Source organism: Leucoraja erinacea, chromosome 11 (assembly GCF_028641065.1).
Source record: "Leucoraja erinacea ecotype New England chromosome 11, Leri_hhj_1, whole genome shotgun sequence".
NCBI classification, from domain to species: Eukaryota; Metazoa; Chordata; class Chondrichthyes; order Rajiformes; family Rajidae; genus Leucoraja; species Leucoraja erinaceus.
Window position 1 is genome coordinate 48,465,650 of NC_073387.1, and position 27,187 is coordinate 48,492,836.

General features: G+C 44.8%; 1 protein-coding gene across 1 annotated transcript in view; it reads right to left on the bottom strand.

Moving 5' to 3' along the window:
• The window catches only part of tgfbi (transforming growth factor, beta-induced), a 69,878-nt gene that overhangs the window by 26,368 nt on the left and 16,323 nt on the right, over nt 1–27,187 (bottom strand). Inside the window, exons 3-5 of the mRNA XM_055643202.1 lie at nt 7,580–7,644; nt 5,669–5,826; nt 2,912–3,076 (exon numbers count right to left, since the gene is read on the bottom strand). Of these exons, the coding sequence (XP_055499177.1) occupies nt 2,912–3,076; nt 5,669–5,826; nt 7,580–7,644 (388 nt within the window). The remainder of the gene's footprint in view (nt 1–2,911; nt 3,077–5,668; nt 5,827–7,579; nt 7,645–27,187) is intronic.

Sequence of the window (27,187 nt, forward strand, 5' to 3'; positions counted from 1 at the left end):
GCAGAAACGTCATTTTGTTTGGACCTCAAGGGGTCCAAATGACAAATAAATTGTATCTTGTATCTTGTATCTTGTATCTTGTAAACCTCCTCTGGACCCTCTCCAGCGCCAGCACATTCTTCCTCAGATATGGGGCCCAAAACGGCTCACAATACTCCAAATGCGGTCTGACCAGTGTTTTATTAAGCCTCAGCCCTCACTAAAAGCCTCTTACACACCACCTTCATATCTGCCTCTAGCACCACCCCTAGTAATGCATTCCAGGCCCCCACCACTCTCTGTGGAAAACAGAGTTCCTCGCCCATCTCCATTCAACTTTCCCCCTCTTACCTTTTGGCTGTGCCCTCTAGTTTAATGTAGTTTAGTTTATTGTTGTCAAGTGTACTGAGGTACAGTGAAAAGCTTTTTAGTTGCATGCCATCCAGTCAGAAAAAAAGACTGTACATGACTGCAATCAAGCCGTCCAAAATGCACAGATACAGGACAAAGGGTATAACATTTAGTGGAAGATAAAGTCCAATAAAGTCTGATTAAAGATAGTTAGAAGGTCCAATGCGGGAGATGGGTGGTCAGGACTGCTCTATTGTTGAACATTTCTACCCTCGGAAAAAGATTCTGACTGTCTACCCTTTCTATGCCTCTCAGAATTTTTATATATTATATCAAGTCTCCCCTCAACCACCTAACCAACATTCCAGAAAAGATACTTCAAGTCTATTCAAAGGTAGACATAAAATGCTGGAGAAACTCAGCGGATGAGGCAGCATCTATGGAGAGAAGGAATAGGCGACATTTCAATAGACAATAGACAATAGACAATAGGTGCAGGAGGAGGCCATTCAGCCCTTCGAGCCAACACCGCCATTCACTGTGATCATGGCTGATCATCGCCAATGAGTACCCTGCCTTCTCCCCATATCCCCTGACTCCGCTATCTTTAAGAGCACTATATAGCTCTCTCTTTAAAGTATCCAGAGAACCGGCCTCCACCACCCTCTGAGGCAGAGAATTCCACAGACTCACAACTCTCTGTGGGAAAAAAGTGTTTCCTCGTCTCCGTTCTAAATGGCTTGCCACTTATTCTTAAACTGTGGCCCCTGGTTCTGGATTCCGCCAACATCTGGAACATGTTTCCTGCCTCTAGCGTGTCCACATCCTTAACAATCTTGTATGTTTCAATAAGATGCCCTCTCACCTTCTAAACTCCACAGTGTAAAATCCCAGCCGCTCCATTCTCTCAGCATATGACAGTCCCGCCATCCCGGGAATTAACCTTGTAAACCTATGCTGCACTCCCTCAATAGCAAGAAAGTCCTTCCTCAAATTAGGGGACCAAAACTGCACACATTACTCCAGGTGTGGTCTCACTAATGCCCTGTGCAACTGCAGAAGGACCTCTTTGCTCCTATACTCATATGCATTGCCAAAATCAGACCCTCTCTCACACCTCCCGCTGCTGAAAGACTCATCCATGCCTTCATCTCCTCCCGACTGGACTATTGCAACTCACTTCTCCTTGGCATCAGCTCCACCTACATCAACCGACTCCAACTGGTCCAGAACGCAGCCGCCCGACTCATCACCCACACCAAATCCTGGCATCACATCACTCCAGTCCTCAAACAACTTCACTGGCTTCCCATCTCCCACCGGATCACCTACAAAATCCTGGTCCTCACCTACAAAGCCCTCCACCATCTGGTCCCCCCCATATCTCACTGACCTCCTCTCTCCCTACCAACCCTCACAGTCCCTCAGATCCACATCAGCCGGTCACCTCTCCATCCACAAGTCCAACCTCCGCAGTTTTGGGGACAGAGCCTTCTCCAGGGCAGCTCCCAGGCTCTGGAACTCCCTCCCCCAACTGATCCGCAATTCCGTGTCCCTCACCATCTTCCAGTCCCGCCTCAAGACCCATCTCTTCACCTCTGCCTATCCTTAGCCCCCACGTCCCCCTCCCTTTTCATCTGTGCTTGAATTGCCTCATATTGTGTTTTGAATTGAATTCTGTCTTTAATTTGTGTACTAGTCATGTCTCTACTATTTATTTCATTCCGCTTACATGTTTTTCCTCTACTTGCTAAATTTTTGTAAGGTGTCCTTGAGACTCTTGAAAGGCGCCCATAAATAATTTAATTATTATTATTATTATTATTATACTCGACTCCTCTTGTTATAAAGGTCAACGTGCCATTCGTTTTCTTCACTGCCTGCTGTACCTGCATGCTTACTTTCATGGACTGATAAACAAGGACCCCCAGATCCCATTTTACTTCCCCTTTTCCCAACGACGGCATTTAGATAGTAATCTGCCTTCCTGTTTTTGATACCAAAGTGGATAACCGCACATTTATCCACATTAAACTTCATCTGCCATGCATCTGCCCACTCCCCCAACCTGTCCAAGTCACCCTGCATTCTCATAGTTTCAGGTAGAGACCCTTCTTCAGACCTTTTCCCGTTGCTAAAATCTAGAGAGCAACCTATAGAGCAGTCTTGAGCTACTATCTACTTTAAGACACGAAACTATCTTGGATAAGACTTTCCTGGACTTTATCTAGCACTAAGCGTTATTCACGCTATTCTCTTTATCATGTGTCAGTACAGTGGATGGCTCGATTGTAATCATGTTTAACCTTTCTGCTGACTGGTTAGCGCGCAACAAAAGCTTTTATTGCACCTGTGACAATAAACTAAACTAAACGAAAAAAAACCTAAAGTTAACACGGTACTTCGGTACACGTGACAATAAACTAAACTCAAACTGTAATCCAAACAGTATTCTGGTAAACCTCCTCTGCACCATTTCCCAAGCCTCTGCATCTCTCCTGTAATGGGGTGAGTGGAAATGCAGGCAACACTCCAATATAATGCGTTTGCAGAATAGGTACAAAGGATAAATCGTTCTTACGCCATTAGGATAGTGGTGTATATATATGTTTAAATCCTGGTACATTGACCTCAGTGATGTGCCATGCCCCAGCTCCTCCGTGAGAATGCGCCTGTCCACCATGTGGTAGTGAAGGGCGTTGAGCAATTCAATGTTAACGTTGCTCACGAGGGCATCAATAGTTTCCTATAATTGAGATTAAAAAAAGACAAATAGATCAAATTATAAATATTCTTCAGTCACAAAATATTCTACTAACAGTGCAGCGGTAGAGCTGCTGCCTTACAGCACCAGAGACCCGAGTTTGATCCTGACTAAGGGTGGTGTCTGGACGGAGTTTGCATGTTCTCTCTGTGACCCGCGTGGGTTTTCCCCGGGTGCTCCGGTTTCCTCCCACACTCCAAAGACGTGCAGGTTTGTATTCGCAGCGAGAGGATTTAAGTATAGGAACCCTACTGCAGTTGTACAGGACCCTGGCGAGACCACATGTGGAGTCAGTTGTGTGCAGTTTTGGTCTTCTAATTTGAGGAAGGACGTTCTTGCTATTGATGGAGTGCAGCGCAGGTTCACCAGGTTAGTTCCCAGAATGGCTGGACTGACATACGATGAAAGAATGGGTCGACTGGGCTTGTGTTCACTGGAATTTAGAAGAATGAGAGGGGATCTTGCAGAAGCATATAACATTCTTAAGGGATTGGATAGTGTAGATACAGGAAAAATGTTGCCCATGTTGGGAGTCACTGTTTAAGAATAAGGGGTAGGTTATGTGGGATTGAAATGAGAAAAAAACGTTTTCACCCAGAGAGTTGTAAATCTGTGGAATTCTCTGCCACAGAAGGCAGTGGAGGCCAATTCACTGGATATTTTCAAGAGAGTGTTAGATTTAGCTCTTAGGTCTAAAGAAATCAGGGGATATGGGGCGAAAGCAAGAACGGGGTAGTGATTTAGGATGAACAGCCAAGATCAGATTGAATGCTGGCTCGAAGGGCCGATTGGCCTACTCCTGCACCTATTTTCTATGTTTCTATGTTAATTGGCTTAGGTAAAAAAACATATAATTGTTTCTACTGTGTAGGATAGAGCTAGTGTGCGGGGTGATTGCTGGTCGGCACGGACTCGATGTGTCGAAGGGCCTGTTTCCACGCTGTATCTCTAAAGTCTAAAGTTTAAAGTTTAGGTCTTCTTCTTTCTCAAGTGTCTCTGGCATGTAGCTACGGCATACAAATCAAAAATATATATTTCTGATCCCAATTTAAGGAAAATGAAATAGCACCTACAGTATTTCATTCGGTTTCATATTCCTGCTTAAATTGCAAACAAGAATCATTGTTCCCCTTTATGATCGTTGTCTACTGACCCTTGGCCCTGAAAGTAGCCAGGAAATGCTCTCTGTTTTAGCTGATATTTAAGAACTGTCTAGATTTTGACGTGTGAGGTTTGCCGATGCCAAATTGGCATTCTGAGACAGCATTATATCTCTGAACCCTGCTGGAAAGCTATGCTTTACGTGGGATCATAAAATTAACTCAATACAGTATGTACTTTATAGCGCTTCGGATACCCGAAACCTATTGGGCTTTTGCTTACACAGTAAGATCTTGACATTTATGTTAAGAGGCCTATAAACAACACAGGTTCCATTGATAGACACAAAGTGCTGGAGTAACTCAACGAGTCGGGCAGAGTCCCTGGAGAAAAAATTCTCTGGAGGATTCATAGAAACATAGAAAATAGGTGCAGGGGTAGGCCATTCGGCCCTTCGAGCCTGCACCGCCATTCGATATGATCATGACTGATCATCCAACTCAGTATCCTATCCCTGCCTTCTCTCCATACCCCCTGATCCATTTAGCTACAAGGGCCACACCTAACTCTCTCTTAAATATAGTTTGCATGTTCTCTCTGTGACCGCGTGGGTTTTCCCCGGGTGCTCCGGTTTCCTCCCACACTCCAAAGACATGCAGGTTTGTATTCACAGCGAGAGGATTTAAGTATAGGAGCCCTACTGCAGTTGTACAGGGCCCTAAAGGACTTCCCTCTTATCCTTAAACTGTGACCCCTAGTTCTGGACTTCCCCGACATCAGGAATAATCAGGACCCTTCTTCAGACTGAAAGTGGGGTGTGGGGGAGGGTGTGCGAGAGGGGGAGGTGGTGAAGAGCTGGAGGCAAGAAAAGACCATAACCTATCAAGGCCCGCCACAAATGACCTCAGGCTGGGTCGGTGGCAGGTGCCCTGGTAGGTCCATTGGTGGCTGGGGAAGGTGGGATCTCAGGAGGGATACAATGTTGAGAGCTATGGAACTAGTTCAATGACTTGTCAGAAGGGTCAAGAAGGGAGGGCGGACAGGAGAGGAGTGTAAGTGGAAGTTATTTAAAATTAGAGAATTTAATGTTGATATCGCTGGGTTGTAAGTTGCCCAAGTGAAATATGAGGTGCTGTTTCTCCAATTTGCGTTTGGCCTCACTCTGACGATGGAGGAGGCCCAGGACAGAAAGGTTAGTGTAGGAATGGAGCGGGGAGTGGAAATAGTTGACAACCAGGAAGTTCACACCAACCATTTGCCAATGCAGGTAGGTGGGACTAGTGTAGATGGGCCATGTTGGGCAATGTGGGCAAGTTGGGTCAAAGGGCCTGTTTCCATGCTGCATAACTTCATGACTCTACAGAAGTGTCCCCATAGGCAGTGAAATGCTTTGGCATCTTCTGAGGGTGTGAAAGGCTGTGTCTTGCTATCGCTCCCTTTAAAGTAAAGTGGGAAGGTGCCATGAATACTTACCTCAGGCAGCGCAGCCCAGGCTTCATTACTGGGAGCGAAGATTGTGAAACTGCCAGGTCCCTCAATCTCTGCTTTAAGCTTGGCACGGTCAGAGTACAGCTGAGTGGAACTGGAACCAACATTTCCCAGCGTGTTGTAAATATTGGTAATTGGTAATGCTGTAAAGGTGAAGAAGGACACACAACGTCAGAACATGTTGATAGATGAATTCAAGAGAGAGTTAGATATAGCTCTGAGAGCCAACAGATCCTATGGACATGGGGAGAAAGCAGGAACGAGCCACTGATTTTGGATGGTCAGCCAAGATCATATTGAAAGGCGGTGCTAGCTCGGAGGGCCAAATGGCCTACTCCTGCACCTATTTTCCATGTTTCTATGTTTATTTGCAATAACTGCAACGTGAAACAACATGAAACGTTGCCTGAATAAATATAGACTAATATGGTTAAATGGGACCAGCCCAGAATGCCAACTAGATCAATATGGCGGACATGGTGGGCCAAACGATGTGTTTCCATGTTGTATAGCTCCATGAGCAATGGACAATGACTCAATGGCCCCCCATGTTGGCAGAGGAGCTACAATATCTGCAATGACAATTAGGTCAGAAATCATCCTGCATATAAATGTTTTTCAACCTCAGAGCAAAGAATCTTGGACGTATGGAATTCCTTTACAGAGTAAAGATATACCGATTTTCCAATTCTGACAACGTTGGGAATAAAAGCAGAACTTTTTGGAAACTCAGCACGACAAGTAATATCAATCAATGAAACTCACTAGAAATCCATTGGTACCTATTATAGAAATCCATTGGTACCTAGTATTGGTTATAACTGACCAATAATCATTGGGATCAATAATAATAATTCTTATTATAATTCTTATTATTATACAATTATTGGTATAATTGCAATTGGTACAATTATAATGCCTACAATTGGAACCTAGATTTAGTTTAGTTTAGTTCAGAGATATAGCTCAGAAACAGGCCTTTCAACCCACCGAGTTCGCACAGACCAGTGACTAACACTATCCTACACACAATAGGAACAATTTTATACCACGCCAATGAAACCATGGACTTGTACATCTTTGGAGTGTGGGTGTAAACCAAAGATCTCGGAGAAAACCCACTCAGTCGCGGGGAGAACGTAAAACTCCATACAGACAGCAGCCGCAGTCAGGATCGAACCTGGGTCTTTGGCGCTGCAGCAACTTCACCGCTGCACCATTGTGCCGCCCCATGATTGATCGTGCTTGATCAACATGAAGAGGTAATAAGAAGGACCTTACTGGGCAAGAGGTTTCGGAGGTGATGGAATTTGCTGTTTCAGATGTCCCAAAGATCCTGGGACTTCTGGAGAAGTGAATGAGTGTGAGTTAGACCCAACATCTAAACTTAAATCAACTTTGGACCAAGCTCCAATTTTAAGATCATGTGCCATTTCTGGATTCCCTACTGGTGAAATTGTAGGGAGAACTAAATAGATAAAGTCATAGATTGTGGAAACAGGCCCTTCTGCCCCACTTGCCAATACCGACCAACATGTCCCATCTCCACTGGTCCCACCTGCCTGCATTTGGCCTATATCCCTCTAAACCTGTCCTATCCATGTACCTGTCTAAATGTTTCTCAAACGTTGTTTCTCAAACCAGCCTCTACTGCCTCCTCTGGCAGGTCGTTCCATACACCCACCACCCTTTGCGTGAAAACATTACCCCTCAGGTTCCTAATACATTTTTAGATTGTGCTCCACTAATAGAAATATACTGGACATATTGTAGTCTATAGTTTTGCCTGCCAGCGTTGCTCTGTATCTAACCCAGTATATACTTCAATTTAATGATTAAATTAGATCAGCCCATTAAATTCTATGAAAGTATAAATATGTATTGAGAATATCTTACCAACAGGGCAGCCCTTCTGACCCTGCACCCTGGAGTATCCTGGACAGCACTCATAGCTTATGATCCTGTAAAACAAATCAGTCATGGGTTTCCAAATGCAGACATTTGACTTTTGCTGTCCCAGGTAAAATACACTTAAATCTAGTAAAATTCGCTGAATAACATTTTAAGTTATTGCATTGACAACCAATATCTCACATCAATTACTTAACATAGAATATTTTGTTGCAGTTCAGTTTTGGTCTCAACCATTAACTTTGGAGTTCATTGAAAGAGACTAAATACAAGAAAGATTTCATATATGTAAGGTTGAAAAAAATGCTGGAGAAACTCAGCGGATGAGGCAGCATCTATGGAGCGAAGGAAATAGGCAACGTTTCGGGTCGAGACCCTTCTTCAGACTGATGTGAGGGTGGGGAGAGGGGATGGGGCGGGGCGGGAAGAAGAAAGGAAGAGCTGGAGCCAGTGGGCTGAGGGAGAGTTGAGAAGGGGAGGAGAAAGTAGGGACTACCTGAAATTAGAGAAGTCAATGTTCATACCGCTGGGGTGCAAACTGCCCAAGCGAAATATGAGGTGCTGCTCCTCCAATTTACGGTGGTCCTCACTCTGGCCATGGAGGAGGCCCAGGACAGAAAGGTCGGATTCGGAATGGGAGGGGGAGTTGAAGTGCTGAGCCACCGGGAGATCAGGTTGGTTATTGCGAACCGAGCGGAGGTGTTGGGCGAAGCGATCGCCAAGCCTACGCTTGGTCTCACCGATGTAGAGCAGCTGACATCTAGAGCAGCGGATGCAATAGATGAAATTGGAGAAGGTGCAGGTGAACTTGGAATGACTGCTTGGGTTCTTGAATGGAGTCAAGGGGGGAGGTAAAGCGACAAGTGTAGCATTTTCTTCGGTTGTCACGAGGTATAGGAGAGACCCTGGTGATAGCCTCTTCTATAGTAGAAGAGGGGAAGCCCCCTTCCCTGAAGAATGAGGACATCACCTGCAATGGAGAAAGTGAGGTCAAGAAATGGTAGGGAAATGTCGGAAATGGTTCAGGTGTATTTGAGTGCCGGATGGAAGTTAGTGGTGGAATGGATGAAGTCAGTGACTGGGCGGGTACTTGTCTGTAGCACCAATGAGTTATCGATATAGTACTTCCAGATGTGAATCATATACCTTTTTTTCTTTTATTTTTGGGCTCACAGTAACGTAATTGGAGATTCCTCCCAGCGCCTCTAACCCAGGTTCCACTGTACAGGTACTTGTTGTACGGAGTTTGTAAGTAACCTGCTTAGGTTCTCCGAACCAATGGGATTCCTCCCACACTCAATCAGTTTGTAGGTTAATTCTTCGGTATCAAACCATATCAATCAATGCAGTCAGTTTGAATTCATCACATACACATGTAGGTGCAGTGAAATGAATTATAATGTAGGTTGTCCCTAGTGTGTGTAGGATAGTGTTGGTGTGCGGGGATCGCTGGTCGGCACGGACTTGGTAGGCCGAAGGGCCTGTTTCTGCACCGTATCTCTAAACTAAATTAAAATAAACAGAGAAGGAGGCTGCTCAGGCCATCAAGTCTGCTCAGAATTTCTCCCCATCTGTCTCATTTTTCATATGGCCATTAACTCCTCTCTAATTAACTATTCAATTAATTTAGCAGCAGCATAGTTTGGGATGCGGTTCCAAGGTGACAGGAGCACCCAGGAGTAAGGGAGAACACTAGTGAGACCACGTTTAGACACTTGGCCTGTTGCTCCAATGGACAAATGATATGAGTCGTTACATGACATCCACGTGTTGTTCTTGGTGAGATTGTTGACCACATTGTTCATAGGTTCACAAGTGATAGGAGCAGAATTAGGTCATTCAGCCCATCAAGTCTACTCCGCCATTCAATCATGGCTGATCTATCTCTCCCTCCTAACCCCATTCTCCTGCCTTCTCCCCATAACCCCTGACGCCCGTACTAATCAAGAATCTATCTATCTCTGCCTTGCAAATATCCATTGACTTAAAGGCCTGTCCCACTTACGTGATTTTTGTCGGCGACTGCTGGCACCCGTCATAGTCACAACAGGTCACCGAAAATGTTAAAAACGTTGAAAATCCAGCGGCGACCAGAAAAAGGTACGACTCTTTGGGTGATTACTCACGACCAAACAGGTGTCACTCCGCAACATGTCGCCTGTATGGTTGTGAATAGTCGCCCAAAAAGTCGTACCTTTCTCTGGTCACCGCTGGATTTTCAATATTTGTAACATTTTCGGCGACCTACTGTGACTATGATGGGTGCCGGCAAGTCGCCGAAAAAATTGCGTGTGGGACAGGCCCTTAAGTCTCCAAGGCCTTCTGTGGCAATGAATTTCACAGATTAACCACCGTCAGACTCAAGAAATTCCTCCTCAATGCCTTCCTAAAGGATTATTTTATTCTTTTATTCTGGGGCTATCACCTCTGATTCTATACTCTCCCACTAGTGGAAACATCCTCTCGGCATCCACTCTAACTAGGCCTTTCACTTCAGTAAGTTTCAATGGGGTCCCCCATCATCCTTCTAAACTCCAGCGAGTACAGGCCCAGCGACGCCGCCGCCGCCAATCCACTCATTCCTGGATTTTAAACACTTTTCTTTCATTGAGTAAACAGCGTTAAAAAAATGCTGAACACTCAAAGTGCGTGTTATTTAAAGAGTCTGACGCATTTCACCGGCAACACCAGATGCAATGTCGTACAAACACGCCAAGCAAACCTTAGGATGACTGACCCATATTGAGTTCCTGGTCAGAACTCTCACTCGACCCCTGAATCCCCCTGATCCTCACCTCACCCACCCTAATGATTTCAGCAGTTTCCTTCCCAAAATAAAGTGAAAGAAAGAAGTCATGCAAAGGACAAGTGCTTCCAAGCTGATAAACTGGAAGCGAGTACAGATCATCAGAAAGACTCCAAATAAAAAGGGTTGTACCATGAACCTTCCTCATCTTACCATATATCTCCGACCTCAGGATCAAACCTCTACACAACCAGTACTCTTGCAGGCCATGGCCTCTGTGAGTGAGGGGCTAACCCAGACTAATCGAGGACAGGATAGGACTCGTGTGGGCTTTTCTTTTAATTTGGTTTAGAGATACAGTGCGGAAAAAGGCCCTTCGGCCCACCGAGTCCACGCTGACCAGCAATCACCCCGCACACTAACACTATCCTACATTCACTAAGGACAATTTACAATATTACAGAAGCCAAATTAACCTAAAAACCTGCACAAACCTGGAGTGTGGGAGGAAACCGGAGCAGCGAAAGAAAACCCACGCGGTCACGGGGACAACGTACAAACTCCATAGAGACTGCTACCGCAGTCAGGATCAAATCCGGATCTCCAGCGCTGTAAGGCAACAACTCTACCACTGCGCCACCATCTTGTCAAAGTTTCCACTGAAAAAACTCAAGGAGGATGAGGAGTGATCGTATAGAGGTGAAAAAATAATGGGAGGAATAGATCGGGTAAATGCACAGAGTCTCTTGCCCAGAGTAGGTGAATTGAGGAACAGAGGACATACGTTTACGGTGAAGGGGAAAAGATTTATTAGGAATCTGAAAGGCAACTTTTTCACACAAAGTGTGGTGTGTGCCTGGAACAAGCTGCCAGAGGAGATAGTTGAGGCTGGGACTATCCCAATGTTTTAAGAAACAGTTAGACAGGCACATGGATTGGACAGGTATGGAGGGATATTGACTAAACGGAGGCAGGTGGGACTTGAGTAGCTGGGACATGTTGGCCGGTGTGGGCAAGTTGGGCTGAAGGCCCGTTTCCATGCTGTATCACTCTATGAACCAAACAAACATTTCTCCAAAAGCTAAGTCGGAATCACCCTGACTCTCACAATCCTTGCTTGTTGATCCCTGCCTCTGCCACTGCTGAAATATGTTGTATTTATTTCTCTGCTGCTCACTGTTGCAAGAATAGTTCCACCAGTAAAGCGGGAGATTTTTTGATAGTTTCTGTGTTTGCACTCAGACTTGGAAGATACAGTGGCACTGTGAAGCTCGTAAAACGGCAGGCATTCATTGAAGGCAATCATGCTTACAGGCACTTCCCTGGGAGATCTTTATTGTATCTTGCACAAGAAATGAGCTGGCGCTGGTGGCTACATGTCTGCATCTAACCCGAAAACCACCCGCAAGGTGCTGGCTCGTCGGTCAGCAGGACCCCTCCCCCCCATAGGTTGGTCAGTCGGTGGGACCGGGAACCCGCCCAAAGGCTCATTTAATGGCGTAACCAGGAGGGAGCTGGAGACGTTGGATGTGTGCAGCAAGTACCGGTGGGAGGATGAACCGGGTTAACGCCTCCAGCACCTCCAAGGTTGGCTACGGCAAAGATCCTATAGCAAGCTAGACAGATCACTCGACGAAAAATACGTGGTACGGTCATGGGTAGATTCATTGGTAATTTTCGGCCCCATTTCCGTAACCGGCTTCCGTCTCCGCACCAAAGATCCCATAGCGGAGCAAGGATACAAGTGCGGAGACGGAAGCCAGTTACGGAAACATCCTCGTAAAGAAAAATGATATTTGGTAAAAATCTTCTCCTCATTTTCAGAATTATAATTTATTAACACAAACTGTTCCCCCGCAACGTTGATTACACTGCGAGTCGGGTCGGGTCGGATTACTGAAATGGATGAAAAAAAGGCCCACGTTCCGTTCCGTTGTGTACTATACGTTCGGCCATTGCAAGGAGTGGTCTGTCTTGCTCCACTATAGGATCTTTGCCTCCAAGGTTGGCTGCAGGAGGTGCCCACACGGGACACAAAGATGGCCGGGCGAGGCGAGGAGAGGAGAGAGGCGTCATTGGCCCCAGTACATCGAGCGCGCGGGCTGACCGGACTTAGGACTTTGAATAATTGGGCTAAAAATGGCGGTGCCCACGTGAGTAGTATATGTGAAAAATAATTTCACTGTGCAGTTGCACAAGTGAGAAATAAAGCACTGTTGAACCATTGACGGAACATGCCTCTGTGTGCATGGTTCTTCAGGGGGCCTGCACAGGTTCCTCTGCCTCGAGAGGACCTTTCCACCGGTTCCACGCCTTCCATCCCTACACAAGCCTTGGGAGAAGAATGAGGCCCAGCTGAACCGTGATACTTCAAAGCCTATAAACTAAAAGGAAAATCCCTACGGATCTTGGAAATTCAACCCCTAACACTAGCTGTTCTTATCTTTAGTTTAGCTTTGAGATGCAGCGCGGAATTATTAGTGCAGGTGTCCGAGGTTATGGGGAGAAGGCAGGAAAATGGGGTTAGGAGTGAGAGATAGATCAGCCATGATTGAATGGCAGAGTAGTCTTGATGGGCCGAATGGCCTATTTCTACTCCTATCATTTATGAAATAGGCCCTTCGACCCACCGAGTCCATACTGTCCAGCGATCCCCGCACATTAACACTACCCTACACACACTAGGGACAATCGTTACATTTATACCAAGCCAATTAACCTACAAACCTGTACGTCTTTGCAGCGTGAAGAAAAAAACGATGATCTTGGGGAAAACCCACACGGTCATAAGGAGAACGTACAAACTCCATACGGGCAGCACCCGTAGTCGGGATCTAACCCGGGTCTCCGGTGCTGCAAGCGCTGTAAAGCCAATAACTCCACCGCTGCGCCATCGTGCCGCCCTATGTGCAGATGCCAGTTTATATCGAATATAGATGCAAAATACTGGAGTAACTCCTCCCTGATGGACATCTACACCTCCCGCTGCCTTAGCAGGGCAAAGAAGATCACCAAAGACAGCTCCCATCCTGCGTTTGGACTGTTCGACCTGCTGCCCTCTGGAAGGCGCTATAGGTGCATCAAATCCAGGACAAACAGACTCAGGAATAGCTGCTTCCCGAGAATTATATCTACCATAAATTCAAATCCACACATGCACTGACTACACCGCCCAACACGGACTTCCATCTGTATATATGTATATATGTATGTAGCGCCGTAGAATTTGTGCACCTATTCCCCCCCCCCCCATCTCCCTTCTGTTTTGTTTTTCTGTTTCTTGTTTTTTGTGTAAAATTGTATGTATGCACTGAGTACGAGCAGCTTTCAGTTTCACTGTACATGTATAGTGACAATAAATGGCATATCATATCATATCAACTCAGCGGGTCGGGCAGCATCTCTGGAGAAAAATAATAGATGCAGTTTCGGCTCGTAACCCGAAGGAACACAACTGGCATTGTATTGGAACATGTGCATTGTATTGGAATCTTGCAGCATTTTCTGAACAACATCAGAGAAAATACTTAACACCATATTATTGCTGGCAAAATAGACTGATGACTTATTTCTAGGCTTTGCACAAAGAAAGTACTTCATGCTGAGAAGATTAACAATGGGTTTAGACTGATAAGATCATGCTGTTAGTACATCAGATAGCAAGTACAACACTTGGTGGCACCTTCACATTTATTAAACAGTCTTTAACACTGGGAGTGGTGCTGGTACTTTGTACAGGCCACTCATTACAATGATTGAATACTTCACTGACTGTTCTTCAGATTAATGAGTTTAGACAAAATGCATCAGCGTTCTCACTGTCAGCGATCCCCTCTTGAATGTTCCATCTTCCAATGTAATTTCACTATAAAATGGCTTGCAGGGCGTTGTTTAAAATCACCCCAAGCCATGTGTGCAAGGGAGGAACCCGTAAAGAAAATGCTTGCAATAAAAATACAATCCCTGCTTCTTGCAGCAACCCTTTTGCTTTGCGGAAGGCAGAAGTACAAGAACAAGGGTGAAAAGGTAGCCCAAGAAGAGGTCTCAGTGGGTGAAACCCCTCTTCCAAAGGAGATTCAGGTTGGGACAGTATGAAAACCTGATAAATGTGCTGCATGAAGAAGATTTGGCTGCTTTTAAAAACTTTAGCAGAATACCACCTGAGCTGTTTCAGGAGTTGAAGAAAAAGGTGCAATGGAGAAATAATAACACTATCTACGACTATCTTGACTACCTTCGATTGCCTACGATAACATGCCGACCTACTAAGGCCTACTTCGACTAGACCTACGACTAAAAAAATATCGATTTTCTCCATGCTGACCAATTTTTGCTCGCAGAAAATGTTTCAACATGTTTTTCAACATTTCAACAACTCCTCTCGACCATGAACTTACAAAACTTACAAAATTCTTAAGGGGTTGGACAGGCTAGATGCAGGAAGATTGTTCCCGATGTTGGGGAAGTCCAGAACAAGGGGTCACAGTTTAAGGATAAGGGGGAAATCTTTTAGGACCGAGATGAGGAAAATATTTTTCACACAGAGAGTGGTCATTCTCTGGAATTCTCTGCCACAGAAGGTAGTTGAGGCCAGTTCATTGGCTATATTTAAGAGGGAGTTAGATGTGGCCCTTGTGGCTAAAGGGATCAGGGGGTATGGAGAGAAAGCAGGTACAGGATACTGAGTTGGATGATCAGCCATGATCATATTGAATGGCGGTGCAGGCTCGAAGGACCGAATGGCCTACTCCTGCACCTATTTTCTATGTTTCTATGTTTCTATCTCTTGCCAAGACTACTTATGTACTTACTATTACATACGAATTACTTGTGTATGCATTTATGTCGCTGGTAAAAGCTGTAGTTTTCCCTCTGCTAACTGGACCATTCTACATATCCTCAATCATCGTACCCTTAGATCTGTGTTTCCACACCCCACCCTTCCATATCTTTTATGTCTCCCACTCCCCTGACTCTCAGTCTGAAGAAGGGTCTCGACCCGAGTTGTCACCCATTCCTTCTCTCCACAGATGCTGCCTGTCCCACTGAGTTACTCCAGCATTTTGTGTCTATCGCAAGTTTTAAAAGTTGCAAGGGATTCTGTGTACATCTTGTTCAAAGACAAATGGAGCCATTCACTTTAAATTAGCATTCACTTTTTCAGGTTACTGTTAAATATAGCAGAGATATAACCATAAATTAGAAATTCGCACCTGAATTATTTATAGCCAAAACTGTGTGATATTCATGAACATCAAAAAACTATTTAAATGTAACATCTCTAAGTTTGCAAATGACACAAAGCTGGGTGGCAGTGTGAACTGCGAGGAGGATGCTATGAGGCTGCAGGGTGACTTGGATAGGTTGGGTGAGTGGGCAAAAGCATGGCTGGCAGATGCAGTATAATGTGGATAAATGTGAGATTATCCACTTTGGTGGCAAGAACAGGAAGGCAGATTATTATCTGACGAGTGTCAGATTAGGAGAAGGGGAGGTGCAACGAGACCTGGGTGTGCTTGTACATCAGTCACTGAAAGTAAGCATGCAGGTACAGGAGGCAGTGAAGAAAGGCAATGCCATGTTGGTCTTCATTGTGAGAGGATTTGAGTTTAGGAGCAAGGAGGTCCTACTGCAGTTGTACAGGGCCCTGGTGAGTGCACGTGGAGTATTGTGTGCAATTTTTGTCTCCTAATTTGAGGGAGGACATTATTGCTATTGAGGGAGTGCAGTGTAGATTCACCAGGTTAATTCCTGGGGTGGAGGGACTGATGTATGATGAAAGAATGGGTCGACTGGGCTAGCATTCATTGGAATTTAGAAGGATGGGAGGGGATCTTATAGAAACACATAACATTCTTAGAGGATTGGACAGGGTAGATGCAGGAAAAATGTTCCTGATGTTGGGGGAGTCCAGAACCAGGGGTCACAGTTTAAGAATAAAGGGTGGGCCATTTAGGACTGAGATGAGGAAACATTTTTTCACAGACTCACCCACTAGTGAAAACATCCACTCCACATTAACTCCATCCAGGCCTTTCACAGGTTTCAATGAGGTCTTCCCTCATCCTTCTAAACTCCAGTGAGTACAGGCCCAGAGGCATGGGTGGATATCCTGGGGGAGACAGGGGAGGGGGCACGTTTCCCCCCCATGCTTCGAGAGGTGGGGGGACAATCCCCCCCCCCCCCCCATTTTTTGAAGTCCGGACTTTATCAGACGCTTTCTAAGGGCTGAATTGGTCCGTTCGCGGGGCCTTTCAGCACCTGGCGCGGCTTAAAATTAAACTGCTGCATCGAGGCGATCGAGGCTCCCGATGTTGAAGCCCCCGCCGGCCAATAAAAGCCCCCGCGAACGGGCCGATTCAAGCCGCACGAGTCGGGGCAGACGAAGCTGCTGTTGCTGGAGTCAGTCACCAACCAGGTCAGCTTCTGATGTTACCGTCCACAGGGCCCACGGCCGAAGCCTCACGTGTGTGCGCATGCGCGCGTGCCTGTGTGTGTGTGTGCGCATGTGCATGCGCGGCCTGCCAAGAAATTGTGTCCCCCTCCCATGATTTGATAGCGATTTCCGTGCCTGCCCAGAGCTTTCAAACATTCATCATGCTGACCCAATCATTCCTGGGATCATTCTCGTAAACTTCCTCGCCAACGCCAGCACATCCCTCCTCACAATACTGTAAACTATGACGATGACACTCTCTGTCTCTCTTCCTTTCAGGCACCGTGTCACTAATCCCTACTTCCCACAGGATGAATAAAGATCCTCACCTTCCCTCAGATCATTCTACCAATTACCATAACACTGTGCCCTCTGTACTATCAGTTCAGTTCAGTTTAGATTATTGTCACGTACACCGAGGTACAGGGAAAATCTTTTGTTGCGTGCTAACCAGCCAGCAGAGGCAATGCATGATTACAATCGAGCCATTCACAGTGTATAGATCTGTAGGAGTAGGGATTTAAAAGTGTGAAGCAACTATAATAGTGATTGTAGATCTGCTTCTGTGGCTAACACGCTAATAGTCGCCTTGGTTGGGTGCCATCTTGGAAGTCTTTGTCTCCTCGGCTAAGAAAAAAATATATCCTTCCTACTTATTTGAGCCCCATTCATCTCAATTAAATTTTCCTTCAGTTTTCTCTGCTCCAAAGATTACAACAACAACAACGTATCCAACTTTTCTTCTCAGATGGAACATTCTGGTCATGGCAAAATCCTTGTTAGTGATAACAGAACTCTGGAAGAGACTAGGAACAGCAGATGGTGGTTTACAAAAAAAAGACACACAGCACTGGAGTAACTCAGTGGGCCAGACAGTGCAGGAGATGCTGTCGATCGCTGGAAGAACTGGGCAGGTCGAGCAGCATCTATGGAGGTGCGAGTTATATGTTAATGCATCGGGTCCGAGAGGGGAGAAAAAAAAGTTCTTAAAAAAACATTTTTTTTTTTTAATATGTCTATTTTGTTAGAAGCAATTGTACAAGAATAAAGCAATCGGCATGGGAGTTATACCATTTTCGTACTTCAGTTTTAGCATTTTGTAAATTGATACATAAATCGAGAAGAGTAAATTGATACATCAAACAAGAAAAAGAGGGAAAAAGGAAAGAATGAAGAAAAGGAAGAAAGATGCAAAAGAGATAGAAGAAATGACCCATGAACTACTAAAGAAATTCGAGAAGAATATAGAGAAAGAAGAAAAAAACCCGGAGATATGCCCCACTGACCTTATTCCCCCCCCCCCCCCCCCCCCCCCCCCCCCTCCCCCGCTCCCACCCATCCCAATCATCGGTTTTAGGGGAGAAAAAAGTTCAACAGTCCATGACAGTATGAGGGAGATATGGGTTTCCACTAGAGGTTGGTAGATGATTTAGCCTTTAGACTATAGAGATACAGTGCGGAAATAGGCCCTTTCGCCCACCGAGTCCGTGCCGACCAGCAATCACCACGCACACTAACATCATCCTACACAAACTGGGGACGATTTACAATTTTATCAACTTACAAACCTGTCCGTCTTTGGAGCGCGGGAGGAGACCAAAGATCTCAGAGAAAACCCACACAGGTCACGGGGCAGAACATACCAACTCCGTACAGACAAGCACCCATAGTCAGGATTGAACCCGGGTCTCTGGCGCTGTAATGCCCCTGTCCCACTTAGGAAACCTGAACGGAAACCTCCGGAGACTTTGCGCCCCACCCAAGGTTTCCGTGCGGTTCCCGGAGGTTCCCAGAGGTGTTTGTCAGTCTCCCTACCTGCTTCCACTACCAGCAATCCTCCGGCAACCACCTGCAACCTCCGGGAACCGCACGGAAACCTTGGGTGGGGCGCAAAGTCTCCAGAGGTTTCCGTTCAGGTTTCCTAAGTGGGACAGGGGCATAAGGCAGCAACTCCACCGCTGCGCCACCTTGACACCCAAATGTAAAAGGACTGTGAGCCGGAGGTGGGGGAGGAATGGTTTTCTGGGATTGGAATAGTTTTGGCTGCAAGTTGGATGTGAATTGTCAATTGCCCCCACAGCATACAGTAAGGTCTACATGAAAGCTACCTTTCATAAAACAAGGGCAAAAACAGAACCATGCATTGAATGCTTAATTATATTTTTCTCATCTACAGAAAATTTAGCCCCGAGGAGCTTCCTTCACTCTTGATGAGTGCTCATTATTTCCACAAGCTGTTGTAATGTTCTTACCTCCTCTGGAAATATGCTCCAAGCTATCCTTCTATGGAGAGACCTCTTCCTATTCAGCATGCCTAATAAAGATCGAGTATTTCTGCGTAATGTAGTGGTTAATTCTACTGAGAACATCATTACCTCACTACATTATTCTAAGTCAGTTTCCAATTCTGCGTGGCATCCATTCATATTTTAAAAAAAAATAGCTTCTATAAACAAAGGCTGCAGTTCTGGTGAGGTCCTGTTTCTTTTCTGCCAGAGAGAAACTTGCCTTCCAGTGAAACAGTATTTGATTTATTGATGTGTTATGATTAATTTAGCAGCACCATTTCCTGATCTCCAAACTGTGATCGAGATTCTGCAGTGCATTCTAATCTGACGGATCAGGGCTTCATTGCGTTCTCAACATATGCGGGTTAACACACAAATTCCCCGAGTTAGTGCTGCAACGGTGAAGAGTATGCACCATATAACTGCAGAATTTTACAGCACAGAAGTGTCCCCGTAGTCTCGGGCAACATTATTTCACAGTCGATCAACTTGGTAAAATAAATTTCTCCAAAGTACTCTCCTCACTCAATTTAAATTGATCCCTCACCAGCAATCCTTACTGCGATAATCTATTTGCTCAATCAAAAAGCCCTTCATAATTTTCAAAACCTTTATTATATCTTAATTAGTCTTCCCTGCATCAATGGAAGTACTTTACTTTAGTGATACAGCGTGGTAACAGGCCCTTTGGCCCACCAAGTCCATGCCGCCCAGCGATCTCCTCATACAGTAGCACTATCCTGCACACGAGGGATAAAAAAATATAAAATAAAATAAACAAATAAATTAATAAATAGATTGCTGTTTTTTCCCCCTTTTTCCTTCCGCCCACAATATTTAATATGAAAAAGAATATGTGATTCTGTTCCATTCTGTTTGTAGTTTGTTTGGTTGTTTGTTTGTTTGTCTTTTTGCACAAAGTCCGCGAGCAGTGCCACTTTTCATTTCACTGCACATCTCGTATGTGTAGGTGACGAATAGACTTGACTTGACTTGACTTGAGGGACTATTTACACTTTACAGAAGCCAAATTAACCTGCATTACTTGCACATCTTTGCAGTGTGGGAGGAAACCGGAGCACCCAGAGAAAACCATAGAGTGGTGGAGTTGCTGCCTTACAGCGCCAGAGACACTGGTTTGATCCTGTCCACGGGTGCTGTCTGGACATTCTAGCTGTGACCGCATGAGTTTTCTCCAGGTGCTCCTGTTTCTAAAGTCGTACAGGTTTGTAGGCTAATTGACTGCCGTAAAATTGTTAATTGTCCCTAGTGTGTGCAGGATAGTGCTAGTGCAGTGGTTCCCAACCTTTTTTTGGCCATTGCCACCTAATCACCTCTAAAATACTGATGACCCCCCCCCTTGCTTTCCCTTGAGAGAAAATGGAGGAAATAGATATTATAAGGGTAACTTAGCAAAAGCTCTTTGAATCGCATTTCTAAATCCAATTCAATAAATAAGGTTCTCCCATGACCTCGCGCGCTTCGTGCAACGTGCATGAAGAGCGATGGCGCGGTGATTATGTAATAACTACACAATAAAGACCTTTTTTACCCCCAAAAAATTATTTACTCAAAATAACATCTGAAACATAAACTACATATGTTTACCTGATGGAAAATCCAAAAAAATAAAAATCGAAAATTTGGACCCAGACCTCCGCAGTCGCACTCAATTGCCCCCCTTAAAAATCAAATTGCCCCCCCTGTGGGGCGTACGCCCCACGTTGGGAACCACTGTGCTAGTGTAAGGGGTGATTGCTGTGTCGAGGAGGCCGCTTTCCATACTCTACCTCTAAAGTCTAAAGTGTAATAAGATGACCCAGTTTTTACACACATAGTTCCCCTCAACAGGAATGTGGTTGATGGATTCATACACAGGACGCCTGGAGAGCAGTGAGTGGACCAGTGAGGAATGCTGTTGAAGAAAGTCTACTTGCTCCTCCACCAACTATTTGCTGAACAGCACATTCCTAAACATCAGGAGCGTCTCAGGATCTCTGCCCAGTCTGTGTCTGGTTTAGCTGGTGACGTAAGGACTTGGGGAGTAATCAGTCAGAGTTCTGACTAGGAAGCCCACATAGGCACAAGCCCAGAGAAGGCAACAGAGGTCTCGAATGTAATCTCCTGTGTGAGTAACTAGCGACTGACTCCGCCAAATCTCACACCAAAAAGGATATTTGATGGAGGAAGGCTGCTGAAGGAAACTGGAATGGCAGCCTTTCACGGAGCAGGCAGGGAGTAGAGAATTGGCAGGAAGAGGCTTAGGCTTGGCCAAGGATTTTACAGGCCAAAACAACCAGTCTGGGACCCATTTTCAAACTGGAATTGATCTTTCTTTGAATGAATTGTTGTTTAAATACTACACCGCTGGGGCCCACATCCAGATTGCTCTCTGTGTTATATGGGCTTATTTTCTTGCATCTCCAGAGATACTGCCTGGCCCGCCTTGAACTTGAACTTGAACTTGAGTTGCTCCAGCATTTTGTGTCTGCCTTCAGTATAAACCAGCATCTGCAGTTCCTTCTTAGATATTGATAGATGAAGGTTTGGATCAGGAACCTTCCTCAAAGTGATGTCAGAGGAAGCGGCACTGACCCGAAATGTCGCCTGTCTATGTTGTCCACAGATGCTGCCTGACCCACTGAGTTACTCCAACACTCTGTGTCTATTTTTACAACCAGCATCTGCAGTTCCTTGTGTCTCCAGACTTAAGAATGTCCCTGCATTGATAGTCCCTGGTGACAAGGTGGCGCAGCGGTAGAGTTGCTGCCTTACAGCGCCAGGGACCCAGGTTCGATCCTGACTACAGGTGCTTGTCTGTATGGAGTTTGTACGTTCTCCCCGTGACCTGTGCGGGTTTTCTCCGAGATCTTCGGTTTCCTCCCACACTCCAAAGACGTACAGATTTGTAGGTTAATCGGCTTGATATAAATGTAAAATTGTCCCCGGTGTGTGTAGGATAGTGTTAATGTGCGGGGACCGCTGGCTGGTGTGGATTCATTGGGGCAAAGGTCCTGTTTCCGCGCTGTATCTCTAAACTAAACTAAACTAAACTAAACTAGACTTGTCATAAATAATGCAAAAAATGGTTCTTATTGCCTTTCATTCTGTCCACGTTTATTTTCACTCTCGTAACACTGAAATAAACATTCTCATCCAATCTACTTTAACGGAATGAATTTCAGAAGCAGCGTGCCGAGCAGTATGATTGTTTAGCACTATTGACCGGGGAAGAATTTCTATGCAGACCCCGTTTTTGTGATATAACATCTATGTAAACACAAAAGAAAGGAAAGGCTTTTGATTACCGAGCAACCCCGAAGCAATTTACAGCCAATCGAATAATGGACGTGTTATTCATTGCAATTCTATTGAAAAATCATGAGTCATCACTTTAGCACAGCAAGATCCCACCAACAGTGATGAGATAATATTCAGTTTCACAACACTCATGGGATTGGGTCGGGGATGTGTGCAATTATAAATATACTTTGCCCAAGTATCTTTGCCAAATATCCAAGGTCTCCTCCATTATCAGAGTGAGGCCAAATGCAATTAGGAGGTACAGCACCTCATATTTCGCTTGGACAGCTTACAATCCAGTGGTATGACAACTGATCTCTCTAGCTTCAACTTACCCTTGCATCCCCTCTCTCCCTGTCTCTCCCCCACCCTAGTTGCTGTACTAGTTTCAACGTCGTCCTGTTGAGTTTCATTGTCTGTAACTGGTTCTCACCTTGCCCATACCTAACAATGTTCTGTTTCCTTTATCATTGTTACTTTTCTACATATCTTTCATTCACTTGTTCTATATCTTTCTATATCACCGTCTATATACTCTTGTTTCCCTTCCCCCTGACTCTCAGTCTGAAGAAGGGTCTTGACCTATTCCTTTTTTCCAAAGATACTGCCTAACCCGCTGAGTTACTCCAGCTTCTGTGAGAATTAGCCGGGTCTTCCAGTAAATACATTTCACATTATATGTTGCACAAAAATGCTGGAGAAACTCAGCGGGTGCAGCAGCATGTATGGAGCGAAGGCAATAGGCAACGTTTCGGGCCGAAACCCTTCTTCAGACTGAAGAATCGTTGCCTATTTCCTTCACTCTATAGATGCTGCTGCACCCGCTGAGTTTCTCCAGCATTTTTGTCGTAATCACATTATATGTTACTAGATATTTTGGTCACATTTCTGGGCTAGCTGCCGAAGATCAGGCGTGTAGGTCTGAAGTAATGAATTTGAATGTTTCCACTAGTGGGAAAATCTGGGACCAGTGACCACAGCCTCAGAATAAAAGGATGTATCTTTAGGAAGGAGATGAGGAGGAATTTATTTAGTCAGAGGGTGGCGAATCTGTGGTATTCATTGCCACAGAAGGCTGTGGAGGCCAAGTTAATCGATATTTTAAGGCGGAGGTAAACAGATTCTTGATTAGTACGGGTGTCCGTAGTTATGGAGAGAAGGCAAGAGAATGTGGTTGAGACCCATCTAATCAGTCAGCGGATAAACAAATCATGATTACAATGGAGCCACCCACATGATACATGAAAAGTGTAGAAAAGAACTGCAGAAGCTGCTTTAAGGTCCCTGACTCTCAGAAGAAGGGTCTCGACCCAAATCGTCACCTAATCCTTTTCTCCAGAGATGCTGTCTGTCCCACTGAGTGACTTCAGCTTTTTGTGTGTATATTCATGATGAAGGGAATAATGTGAATAACATTTAGTGCAAAACAATGCCAGTAAAGTCCAATTACAGATAGCCCGAGGGTCTCCAATGAGGTAGATAGTAGTTCAAGACATTTCTAAGGAATGAGAATAGATTTTCTGTTTTCATTTCAGATGTTGCAATTCTGCAATTTTATTTTTTGCATTTAAGATCCAAGGAAGGTTGACTATAAAGTTATCATGTATAAAGTTACAAAGCAAAAGGTTAAAGGGGCAGTGTAAGATGGACTTTATTACAAGCAAATTAAATTGCCAGCTGCAATACAATTTGAATTTGTTATAAAATATGACTTACAACTTAATCTTTCTTAAGTTTTGCCAAGTCTTTGACACACCCACTGACTCCAAGAAATAGACACACCGAGACCTAAGTAATATTAGCTTTTCCTTCTGGGAAGAGAAGAAGCCTTCATCGGTCCTTTCTATCCTAATTCTCTACATATTGTGAATCTTCAACTCTTTGTAGATCTGTAGATGGGGGGGGGGGCTCACAGCTCTGGACTCAACTCTCACTCATGGCTTCCGGGCTGACTGACTCATACCCCGCCTCCGGGGCTTTATTCTCCTTGTCCCCGGAAGGGGCTTTATCTTCATGGTGACTGACTGGCAAGAAGACCAATCTGCTGATCGCACAATTCTTTAAACCTTCAAAACTTTTCTAATGTTCCACTGATCGGAACAAAGCTTGGTGCGCTTGGAGCAGAGGAGAACGGTGAGTAAGGTGGCAAATAAATCCTAGTGATATAGGGTACCATTTTTGCACAAATTTAAAAACAACGCAGTGGTCAAGATGAGATTTTTAGGATAGATAGATAGATAGATAGATAGATAGATAGATAGATAGATAGATAGATAGATAGATAGATAGATAGATAGATAGATAGATAGATAGATAGATAGATAAATAAACAGACAGATAGATGTATGTGGGATGTTATGTTACAGAGTGATATCTAAACTAAATGAAGAACTGGAACTTATTTGCTGGTGAAGAACCACGCATAGCAAGAGCAATTAAAAAATGGGTTTAATATCAGAACTGGCAACTAACCTTTGGATGGGGAGGGATGGAAGAGGTGTGCTATATTTAACACTGTATTAATAGACTAATGGGGTAAGTTGAAGGAACTGCAGATGTTGGTTTACAATGAAGATAGACACAAAATGCTGGAGTGACTCAGCGGGTCAAGCAGCATCTCTGGAGAGAAGGAATGGGTAACATTTCGGGTCAAGGCTCTTCTTCAGACTGAGATTCAGGGGAGAGGGAAACCAGAGGTAGAAAAAGATACAAAGAACACATCAATCAAAGGTATGAAAAGAACAAATCAAAGATAAAAATCAATGCCTCCAAATCTTCACTTCCCTCCTCCCACCCCCACCCCATACCCTTAATTGGAAGAAGGGTCCAAGAATGAGTAGGTTAATCTATGATGAGCGTTTGTCGGCACTGGGCCTGTACTCGCTGGAGTTTAGAAGAATGAGGGGGGGTCTTATTGAAACATACAGAAGATTGAAAGGCTTGGATAGAGTGGATGTGGAGAGGATGTTTCCACTAGTGGGAGAGTATAGGACTAGAGGTCATCGCCTCAGAATTACAGGACATTGTTTTAGGAAAGAGAAGAGGAGAAATTTCTTTAGTCAGAGGGTGGTGAATCTGTGGAATTCTTTGCCACAGAAGGTTGCGGAGGCCAAGTCAGTGAAGATTTTTTAAGGCAGAGATAGATAGATTCTTGATTAGCACGGGTGTCAGAGGTTATGGGAAGAAGGCAGGAGAATGGGGTTAGGAAGTAGAGATAGATCAGCCATGATTGAATGGTGGTGTAGACTTGATCTCCTGAGATGCTATAGGACCCATTGAGTTACTCTAGCGCTTTGTGTCCATCTTTGATATTAACCAGCATCTGCAGTTCCTTGTTTCTGCGTCTTATCTCTGCAAAAATCCTGTCCAGTCCCCATTGACAGTAATGGTAATGAAATCTATCAACACGTCCAAGGAACTATATCAAGAGGAAATGACACATTTTGACATTGCCAGTAATGTGCTTGTATTGGAGTGCAGCCACCTCTAATTTTTCCACTCATCTTCAAGAAGTTATTGATAATAAAAGTCCCTCAGTGCCATAAACCCATCACAAGCACCAACTCTCTCTTTCACAGTGTGGACCATCTTCAAGCAAAATAAATGAACTACTGGAGAAAGAATCAAGAGCGTTTTATTGTAAAATGTCCCGAAACGGAAGAATGAAATTCTTACTTGCTGCAACCCAACAGATATAACATGATACTCTGCAAACACAATTATTCACCTTGGATCCATCTATTCCCCCCCCCCCCCCCCCCCCCCCCCCCCCCCCCCCCCCCCCCCCCCCCCCCCCCCCCCCCCCCCCCCCCCCGTCAGTTCTTTATACTGGCTACCTCACCTGTACTATTTTAATCCGATCAGAAATGTTGACTGCCCAGTTCCCTCCTGACCAGCTGAGTATGCATTTTTTATATACTGTATATTATACGGAACTTTGTTTTTGTTGAAGCCAGACATCAAAAGCTGGAGTAACTCAATGCCCATTCCTTCTCTCCAGAGATGCTGACTGCCCCGCTGAGTTACTCCAGCTTTTTGTGTCTATATTCAGTTTAAACCAGCATCTGCAGTTCCTTCCTACTTATTTTGTTCTATTGATTTCTGCTAAAGGGTGGGAGTAATATTTGTCTTGATAATGCAAAGTAGTGCTGCTAAATTGCCAGCCCTTCAGCCCTGTGGTGTTTTTTTTCCATTGGAAGTACACAACTTAACTACTTCTAGCTCAGAGTTTGCAGAAGGTCTGGATATGATTGCAAAGGGATCATTCCAATCAGCATTTAGAGTATTGTGTTCAGTTCTGGGCACCATGCAATAGGAAAGATGTTGTCAAGCCGGAAAGGGTGCAGACAAGATTTATGAGGATGTCGCCAGGACTTGAGGGCCTGAGCTATAGGGAGAGGTTAGGCAGGCTAGGATTCTATTACTTGGAGCGGAGGAGGATGACGGATGATCTTATAGAGGTGTACAAAATCATGAGATGATTAGATTGGTTAGACACACAGAGGCTCTAGCCCAGCAGAGGAGAAATCAAGAACCAGAGGGCATCGTTTTAATGTGAGGGGGGAAAGAATTAATAGGAACCAGAAGGGAATTATATTTACATAGGGTGGTGGGTGTATTGAACGAGCTGCCGGAGGAGGTAGTTGAGACAGGTAGTATTGCAACATTTTAGAAACATTTGGACAGGCACATGGATAGGACAGGTTTAGAGGGATACGGGCCTAATGCAGGCTGGTGGGACTAGTGTAGATGGGACATGTTGCAGGTGAGGGCAGGTCGGGCTGAAGGGCCTGTTTCCACACTGTTTCACTCTATGACTC